The sequence below is a fragment of the Urocitellus parryii genome, chromosome 13, assembly GCF_045843805.1.
Source record: "Urocitellus parryii isolate mUroPar1 chromosome 13, mUroPar1.hap1, whole genome shotgun sequence".
NCBI classification, from domain to species: domain Eukaryota; kingdom Metazoa; phylum Chordata; class Mammalia; order Rodentia; family Sciuridae; genus Urocitellus; species Urocitellus parryii.
Window position 1 is genome coordinate 13,564,774 of NC_135543.1, and position 10,484 is coordinate 13,575,257.

The window sequence follows — 10,484 nt, forward strand, 5'->3', positions numbered from 1 at the left end:
GAAATAATATTTAATAAACACCCCTATTCAACACTGAAGGTTTGTTTCAAATCTGTACCATAACACACTCTTTATCTAAAGAAAGAATTACTTTTATTATTTCCAAAGCAAGAATGACTATACTATATGGCAGCAAATATTTTATAAAGTACCTGGGTAAGTACAATTAAAAATAAGTCCCCCACACCCCCCGCCCAACACACACACACACACACACACACACACCACTGCCTGATGCACTTAGTCTTAAAGCAGTTTATCATACTGGTATTTTTGGAACAATATTTGAAAAGTTTAAGTATATGACATTATGACTGAGCACTTATAATATATGTAATGCTGATAAAAATGAGATATAATGCATAATCTTCAGGAAAACTTAAAATATCTAGTAAGAAAGATCAGTTTATATGTTAAAATAATGCAAATATTATATACATGGTACAAAATAAAACAAATGTTGCTGGGAACTGGAAATCCATATGCAGTAGAATGAAATATCTGTGGGGGGGGGTAAAGAGATTAAATTCAGGGGCACTTGACCAGTAAGCCACATCTCCAGCCCTGTTTTTTGTAGTTTGTTTAGAGACAGGGTCTCACTGAGTTGCTTAGTGCCTTGCTTTTGCTGAGAGGCTGGCTTTTAACTTACAATCCTCCTGCCTCAGCCTCCAGACCTGGTGAGATTACAGGTGGGTGCCACCTTGCCCAGCTTGTAGTTGAATGAAATTTAACCCCTCACTCACCCTGCACAACACTCAACTCAAATGACGCCCCAACACTCTTAACATATTGGCTCAGGAACTGACTTCCTTAATAAGGATTATTATTGATTATTGAGTACATCCTAAAGCACAGGATGTACTCAATAATCAATAAATGGGATGGCATCAAACTAAAAGGCTTCTTCACAAAGGAAACAATCAAGAACGTGAAAAAAAAAAGCATACAGAATGGGAGAGAATCCTTGCCACCTGCCCCTCAAGAGCGTTAATTTCCAGTATATACAAAGAACTCACAAAACTTAGCATCAAATAACCCAAATAACCCAATCAATAAATGGGCAAAGGAACTGAATAGATACTTCTCAGAAGAAGAAACACAAATGGTCAATATACAAAAAAATGTTCAACATCCCTAGCAATGAGAGAAATGAAAATTAAAATTACACTGAGATTTCATCTCACTCTAATCAAAATGGCAATTATCAAGAATACAAGTAACAATAAATCTTATTGAGGATGTTGAAGGGAGGTACACTCATGGGGCTGCACTGCAGTTTTAGCTTAGTGGTAGAGCACTTGCCTTAGCACAACTGAGGTACTGGGTTCCATCGTCAGTACTACAAAAATAATAAATAAATAAAAATAACAAAAAATATAAAAAAGGAGCACTCACACATTGCTGGTGGGACTGCAAATTGGTGCAACCACTCTGGAAAGCAGTATGGAGATTCCTCAAAAAATTAGGAACGGAACCACCATTTCCGTTGACCCAACTATCCCACTCCTCGGTTTACAGTCAAAAAATTTAAAATCAGCATACTATAGTGACGTAGCCACATTTATATTTATAGCAGCTCAATACACAATTGCTAAGCTATGAAACCAACCTAAATGCCTTTAACAGATGAATGTATAAAGAAGTGGTGGTATATATACACAATGGAGTATTACTCAGCCAAAATAACATTTGCAAATAAATGGATGGACTATGTGGTAAGTGAAATAAGCCAGCCCCCAAAAAACCAAAGGTCAACTGTTTTTGCTGATATGTGGAAGCTAACACAATAAGGGGGAGAGAGGAAAACAGATATTCAAGTTAAATGAAAGGGAATGAAGGTAAAGGAGGGAGATAGTAAAAGGAAAGCCAGTGAAATGAATCCAAAATAATTTTCCTATGTACTTATACGAATATACCATAGTGAATCCTCTATCATGTACATCCATATGAATGGGGTTCTAACTAGAATATATATTCCATGCTTGTACAATTGTATCAAAATGAATTCTACTGTCATGTATACATAACTTAAAAAGAACCAAAAAAAAAAAAAATATATAGGGGCTGGGGATGTGGCTCAAGCGGTAGCGCACTCACCTGGCATGCACGGGGTGCTGGGTTCGATCCTTAGCACCACATAAAAATAAAATAAAGATGTTGTATCCACCGAAAACTAAGAAATAAATATTAAAAAATTCTTTCTCTTTAAAAAAATAACAATAACACAAAGAATTATAGAAGTACCAAAACTCTAACAGAATACACATGATACTAGAATTTGAAATTGGCAAAGAATCTTATAAGACTGCCAAAAGGATAATTAGAAAGAACATCATGCAAGAGGTGATGGCACGAACCCAGCCCAAATGAAAGGCAAGACGTGAAGAAAGAGTGGATAAATGGGACGGTAAGTCAAAGACCTATTAGAGGCCAGGGTCCATAATCACTGAAAGAAAATGTAGAATGATGAAATACTGATTTAGGAAGATGTATCTAGTAATAGTATCCAAAACAGGTGGAAGGGCTAAAGACAGGGAATCAGGGGACTACTGTAAATATCTAGGCCCAAAGTCCCAAAATAGAACAGTGTCAGCAAGAATAAGGAAAGGGCAGCCAGGACATGAGGGGAGAAGAGGATTAAGGTGATCAAGCAAACCTGGGTGACTGAAATATAATGACAGCACTGAATGAGTTTGGAAGATCTCTTTTTATCAATGATGTGTTCTTTTAAGACAGATTAAGTTTAAAGTGACAGCTGACCTTCAGGGAGATTACATAGGCATGTGCACACACAAATATTTTCATTGGCTCACATTAGACCCGTTGACAACCTAGTCCTTTAATGGGCCCTTCAAGACCCTCTGTAGCCCAACCACAATTATCTATTTAAACATCTATAGTTTTATTTATCCATTTCAGCCAAATTGTGCTAATCATTCTTTGAACAATGTATGTACCTCACTCTGTTTACCCAGCATTTTCATGTATATTATTGCCACATTTTCTTCACAGTAGTTATATAAATTAGATGAGTATGCTATCCCTATCTTCTACTAGGCACTCAAGCTTGGAAAATGACCTTTCAAAACCGATATCTCACCTCAAATAAACCACCTGAATGAGCATCAGACAGTTCTAATGAACCAAGACAAGTGGAAAAGAATAAAAGGTCACTTATTCCCTGGAGCATAGGAACAGAAGCAAATGGACTACCAAGGGCCCAAGTCTCTACCACCTGTAACATAAACACCTGACCAGGCACTTCCCTTCAACAATGACAATTTACAAAAATGGGAACCAAAAATAGTTCCCGAATGAAGGAGGTTTCTGTCACAAAGAATTCTGGTTAAGTACTACTACTACATACAATCTTCCTTAATGAACAATATAGCCACTAACATTAAAACCCTGTATACTGAGAGTAATTACAAGCCTTTTTGCTTGTTTTCAAAACAAAAAACTTAACATTTCTCAAAAAAAAAATTTAAATAAGCCTCAAAAATTAGCCAGTTTGATAACATCTATAAAGAAAAAATATAAAAATTTTCTTTATGTAATTTAACAAAACTTCAAAACAGTTTTAATTTACAGTATAGTTTCCTAGTTAAATATGAAAACTGGTTAAAGATTTAAGTAGATTATAATTGCACGGTAATTCATGATATTCCAAATTCAAAATATGTATTTTCCCCATTCCTAATACAATATAGGAAGAACATATTTTAATGATCTGTAATCCAGAGAATTGCTTCCTTTCAGGTTTTAACAGATTCCTGGTGTAAAATAATAGTCCCAAATAAATGTGTCTCAAATACTGCCTTTTTAATAGTCCATCCTTCTGAACATCAATCTGTCCAATAGCAATAAAGAAATATATACGAAATACTCCACCACAGAGACTTTCATTAAGTGGAAAAGCAAAGAGAAAAAAACTCACATTCCTGAAAATGGGAGGCTGTACCTTAGTGGAAAAGAAAACTGCACTAAACATTATTTTCAACTGTGAATGGTGTTCATGATACAGTGTGAATTATTATGCAACTTATTAATTCAATCACTACAACCTCAAAAGGTAGTTACCATCCCCACTTTACAGACAAGAATGAGGCCTGGGGGTTTTAGTGGCCTGGTTAATATTACAGAACTAGTAGAAGACCTTGAATTTAAACCTCTAACAAGGGCTCTATTAAACATGGCTATAGCTCAAGGCTTTTTGATTGCCTCTACAACATCCTTTCAATCCCCCCCACCCCTGCAAAAAAAAAAAAAAAAAGTAGTAAAGAAAAATTTCTATGTAGATACATAGATATAAACATATCTTAGTTAACTTGAAAAGAATTTGCTTCCTTTCCACCCTCTCCCCCGCCCCCAACACCCTTAGTATGACACTTGCCCTCAGGGTTTTTATCTGAGAAAACCATTGTACAGAAAAAATATACCTGGGGAAAGATACACAAAATTTTAGTGATTACTTGCTATTAAAATAATCACTACTTAATTAGGATATTTTAAAAAACCTCTTCCAAAGGCTCTTATAACTAAACTGCTTTTATTCCTTTATTCTTTGCTGCAGTTGCAGGTTATTCTTGCTCCACACTCTTGAGATTCTATATCCACAACTACCTGCTACTGACTTCCATGCAAAGCTAATCTTCTACCTAAAATTGCTCATGTTTACTGAAGACCATGTAGCAGACACTAGAGTACTTGGTCACTGAATTCTACAATTCTGTAGAATTGTACAATTCTACAATTCTGTAGTACTGTTATCATACCCAATGGTTTAAGTGAGGAATCCTTACACAGGCCCAGTGCTCCAATGACACACTTTAAAATATCAAATATTCTAGCAGTGGTCAATGAATGAAATAAAGGTATCTAATGCCAGTAAGCATTAAAACATTCTTTTGAAATCATTTTTTAAAAGCATCTTTTTAGTCTAATACAACAGAAATCTTAAACTGTCCTCATTTTACGTAGATGTTCCCTCTATTCTAGTTGGCAATCAAGCTTTCTAGAAGTAACAGCATGTGTGTTCAAATCTTTCAATTTTCTTTTTCAGACCCCAGCATTATCTGTATTGCAAAATTTGTGAAAGTATTTGGTCTACCAAGTATGATAAAGATAATTTATACTAAGAAAAAGTAACAATTTTGAACTTTTTTTAGTAACTTTACTAATTTTTTTTTTTTTTTTTAAAGAGAGAGAATTTTTAACATTTATTTTTTAGTTCTCGGCGGACACAACATCTTTGTTGGTATGTGGTGCTGAGGATCGAACCCGGGTCGCACGCATGCCAGGCGAGCGCGCTACCGCTGAGCCACATCTCCAGCCCAACTTTACTAATTTTAATAAGCCGCAGCCAATGAATTCTTGAAAGTTCAAATGATACTGAGTTCAAACATGATTTATGGGCTTAAATGACATTAAAATATAGCATTGTATGTCTTAGTGTTAAAGGTTTTTATCCTTCATTCAAACTTTAGTACTATTTGCTAAGTCAGGCAACTAAAATTTAAGGATCCTGAAAACACAACCACCAGAGAATGGCTAAACTCATAATCCTGACACCACTACAATGTCTATTTATTTTATGTTTCTTACATATTTTTATTGCTATTTGGGGGGATAAAGCTCCAATATTAGAATATCCATGCTCATGAATACCTCAGTGTCTTAAGCATGCAAACATAGGAAGCTTGTCTTGTTTGGTATCTCCTCAATGAAGCAGCAACAATGCTAGTAACCTTTAAAATACTTAGGCAGTTTCCTGTTCCTAACACATACTTAATAATGTAGCTTCCTAGTAATATAAAGAGACCTATTTTTGAAACCAGTCAGGTGTTTTCAACTATACTATACTATACTATACTACACTATACATGTGGTCTAACTACACCAATCACACATATTTTGTAGGACATTATTAATGAGTATTTTCACTACTATTCATAAACTTACTGAAATCTATAAGTTATTGGATATAACATTTACCAAGACATCATCCAAATCACATTGAAAATTAAAATCCTTTGGAAATGACAAAATGAAAAACATACTAGTTCAATCTTTTTGTTTTCTAATATGACCCAGTGAGTATATTCTAGTGATAATCTGTGGACTTGTCATCTCAACTACTAACATTGTAACCATGACACTTATGTGCTGAAAGGGGGCAATTCTAAGGCTTGTAACTAATATCGAAATGCACTTTCTATGAAATCTACCAAATTATGCTCTTGGTCCATGTGTGATTATACCACAATGAATCCCAATAATACAAATATTATAAAGCACTATTTAAAACAATAGGAGAGATTAGTAAAGCAAGTAAATAGGAAGCAAAGGGAAAGAGGAGATACAGGGAATGAGATTGGTCAAATTAGCTGTATGTCAGAATATGGCATAATGTACACCACTATTATAACTATAATATACCATAATTAAAAAAAAATAAGGGAAAAAGCATGTTCTACTTGTAAATGTCGTGTTTTTTTTTTTTTTTTTTTTTTTTAAGAGAAACTGCTTCACATTACATGAAACAAATCTTTGAGGGAGCCAGGAACACTATTTTGGTCTATTATAATTTTTCTTAAATAGAAAATTAGGAGAAAACTCTTATTTTATCCATCAGTGGGGGTGAAAACACGCCGTTTGGAAGACCAAAGAGCTTCGCCTGAGCAGCAATAAGAAAAAAACAGGATTCCTAAGCAATCAGAAGTTGCTTGTGACCACAAGGTTACTTCCGGGGCAGGAAAGGGATGCCCTACGAATTGCCCGTTTCCTATGGTACCGTCATGGCCAAGCGGTCCCAGAGCATTCGGGGCAGGGGCACAGTGGGCGCGGCGGGCGCGGCCTGCCCTCCCGGGGACCCGACACGGTCACGTGGGGGCGCGCGGCCGCCATCTTGCGGGGGTGGGGAGGGAGGAGCCTGCGGGACAGGCCCACACCGCCGTCTGCGGGCCCACGCCGGCGCGTGACCGCCAAGTCCTCCCGCGGGCTACGGCGCCTCCACGCGCTGAACGCGCGAGCCTCGGGCTCCTCCCAGCAAACTTCGAGGTAGGCCCTCCCTCCCTGGGGACGCATGGTGGAGCCAGGCAAAGCAACAGCTGGGGTGGACTGCAGCGAAGGAGGATTTAAATCAGCACCAGCAGCCTCGGAGTGACAGCCCAAGGCCACAAGATCCGCCAAAACGACTTCAAGGCCCAAAGGAGCCACACCTGGAGGACTCGGAGGCCACTCTAATAAGCAGAAAATGCGGAGTCGTAACTAATAAGACAGAAATGATGGCACCACCCCAAACTCCCAGAGAAAAAAGTTCATCATACTAAGCGTCTAGAAATAGCCTTCAGTGTCACCTGTAGTACAATGTACCCCCTATGATTTATTCCCCCACTCCAATTGATGGCCACAGCACCGCACTTCCTGAGAACTAATGTTCTGAAATTAATGGCAGGATGCCCAACCTGCTTTGTCCACTCCTCCCAGCACTCACTGGTTGCCAGAAAAGGCCATGCACTGCGGTCAAGATAAAAATCTCATTACTCTGGTTAGCACACATGGCTTCCGTTGGTCTACTTGCTTTACAATATTCACATTAAGAGCAAAAATTTAAAGAAAAAAAAAGGTTAAAAAAATCTAGAATTTGAAAATCCAAAATCAGCGGTGTACTCTGTTATCCTTATTGGATGGTATGAATGGAATGATACAAGCGGTTCCGGTTGTGAGACAGTTCATCAGATCTAGAATTCCAGGTTATCTTTACAATATACACTATTACAAGAAAGAATGTTAGGATATCTAACTAAGCATTGTGCCTGACTGCATTCATGCTTTCTTTTTTAATGGCTATGCTGCCTCTTTTCAGATATATTGGTGAGTAGGATTAAGAGTGGAATGAGCTTTACATCATAACACACACTTATATGCTAGTAGAACACAGACACTGGAGAATAGTAAAAATTCACACTCAACAAGAAAATGCTAGGTACTAGCATTACTATACCTGAGTTTGGGAATTCTACACCGTAAATTAGTCACTTCACAGAATGCTGGTAGTTTAAAGGAGGCGCTCAGCCTAAATTCTGTTAAGTCCTTTTCAGCCCCCAAATGACTTGAGTCCATGGGTACTGAGTTCACACAACCGTTAATGAAACATAATCCCCAATTTTAGCACTAGGATAGTGAATGACAGCAAATACATAAGTTGAATTAACTTTGAAGTGAGGTGGGAAATCCCCTTTTCCACTACAGCATCCTAGAGATCACTTAAGTTAAAATGCATGACATCCAAATCAATATTTTGAAAAGTCTGATCCACAAAAATAAGCTCTTAATGTACATGGTTTTTACTCTGAAACCTACCCCCCTTTCTCCCTTAAATTGTCACTTTCAAGGCCTTTATTAGGCCTAAATAAATTTTCATAGCTCTATAAAAATTCATTTTTCAATGTTTGTGACAAGTGGCTCATCTAGATTCTCATCTACTTTGGCGTTTAAATAACTCTTTTGGACAATATTAATGGCTATAATAAAGGCCACCAGATATTCCAGTGTTAGAAAGTTGGTTATAAAGGGCATAACCGGACGACCCTCCGAAAGGTTTCTTTATCCAGACCACCTGCCTTACCACTTAGTTCTGTCAATTCACAGATCTCCACATCGGGTTTCTTCTGGGAGTACCAAGTTCTCTGAATTCCTATTCCAAATGACCTACACGACTCCACTGAATACATACACTGGCATTAAAAATAACAACAACAACAAAAAAAAAAACAGTCCCTTTATGCCAAAGATAAGGGCAACACCTTTCGGTCACCTCCCCCTGGGAGTAAGGTAGAGCTTTAAGAACAGTAAGCCAGAAAGGGGAGGTAGGCACTGCCCGGGGCTAGATTGCCGTTACCAGGCTCTTCTAGCGCTCCACTTTTCCCCTGCACCTAGTGCGCAGAGATGCTCAAGGCCAAAAATGTCCCAAGACCCTCCGTCCGAAAAGGGCCCCGGGCTGGGAGCTACACGTCTTCCGTGGCAACTCCGGCACGGAGCAGACTTCTAGAGCATTCTGTTATGGCGGGTGGCTCTGTGTGCATGGGGTGGGGGGAGGGAGGAGGGAGTGGAACTGAACGGCCCATCAAAATGAAGACCAGGACTCCCAGGCTGTGAGCCTCGGGGTGGGAATCCCGAGCCACCTGCACCAGAGTGGGGCTAGGTCAAGGGGCGTTCCAGGGCGAGGCCCGAGAGGCCGTCGCGGCACTGACTGAACCGCGAATCCTGGGAGGCTCCGCGCGCCTTACCTGGGCCCTGGAGCCGGCAAAGTTGCACGACTCCACCTCCGTTTCTTCGGGGCCCCCGCGGAGCGCGGTGCGGAGCCTTTCCAGGTGCTCCCTGAGGGTGACCCGCTGATGGAAGGAGAAAGCCGGGTGCAGCGAAGCCATGGTGAAGAGCAGCAGCAGTTCCTCCTGGGCCCTGAAGCCGAGCCCGCCTCCTGCCCCGGGCTCGGCGCCGCCGCCTTCCGGGCCGGAGCCGTCCTTCTCGGCATCCTGCTCGCCGTTGCCGTCCTCGCCACCCGTCTCGTCCTCCGCGGCACCCCGCGAACCCTCGCCGCGGGCCGCGCGCAGGCTCTTGAGCACCGAGTCCACCTGGGGCAGGAGGCGGTGAAGGCGGCCGGCAGCCTCCCGGTTTTCCGAGCCCAGCAATGCCAGGTAGACGATGAGGCGCGAGCGCACGGCGGGCTCTCGGAAGTCAGCCAGAGGCCCTGGGTCCAAGAGGCCGTTGGCCTTGGCCTCGGAATCGCGCAGGTAGTGGTAGTCCTTGCGCGCCAGGTCCTCCAGGCACGAGCCGAGGAAGCGCAGCTCCAGCGGGTTGCACAGGTCCAGCAGCCCGCACATGAACTCCAGGCGCTGCGCCGAACCCAGCACCAACCCGAACCACTCGTACACTCGTTCCTGCTCGCGCAGCGCCGCCGCGGGTCCCCCGCCGCCGCCGCCGCCCGGCATGCCCGCCCCCGCCGCCGCCCCGCCAGCAACAGGCGGCCCGAGCCCCCGGGGCAGCGGCGGCTGCGGAGGCTGGGGGCCCCGCGGCGGGCCCGCGGGCGGCGGCGGTGGCGGCGGGGGGCGGCAGTCGCGGCGACGACGCGGCGGCGCCTTCGCGCCCGGCCGCGCGTCCGCCTCGGGCTCCTCCACCTCGGGCGGCGGCTCAGCAGGGTGCGTCGGCTTCAGCGGCAGCTTCATCCTCAGCATCCTCGGCTAGGGCGGCGCGGACATGCGAGCGGGGGCGGGCGGGAGGGGCCGCGGGGCGGGGGCCGAGGCGGCGGCGCGGCCGTCAGGAGCGGGGCCCCTCCATGCCGCCGGGGGAGGGCCGGGGGTGGGTCTCGACCGGCGAGGGGGGCGGCGGCCGGCCGGCGGGGTCGCTGGCGTCCTCTTCCCGGGCCGGAGGCGGGGCGTGCCCGCAGCGGCTCCTCCCCCTGGGCTCCGCGCCGGCAATGGGAG

The 10,484-nt window shown here is 42.9% G+C and overlaps 1 protein-coding gene across 3 annotated transcripts in view; it reads right to left on the reverse strand.

Annotated features, from left to right (window-relative positions):
- Positions 1-10,235, reverse strand: part of Zcchc2 (zinc finger CCHC-type containing 2) — a 53,253-nt gene extending 43,018 nt beyond the window's left edge. For all 3 annotated transcript variants that reach the window (XR_003302192.1, XM_026404634.1, XM_026404633.1), the window contains exon 1: positions 9,291-10,235. Coding sequence is in view for 2 of the 3 variants with exons in the window: in XM_026404634.1 (XP_026260419.1) it covers positions 9,291-10,235 (945 nt within the window). In the remaining variant the exon portion in view is untranslated. The remainder of the gene's footprint in view (positions 1-9,290) is intronic.
- Between the last annotated feature and the right edge of the window lie 249 nt (positions 10,236-10,484).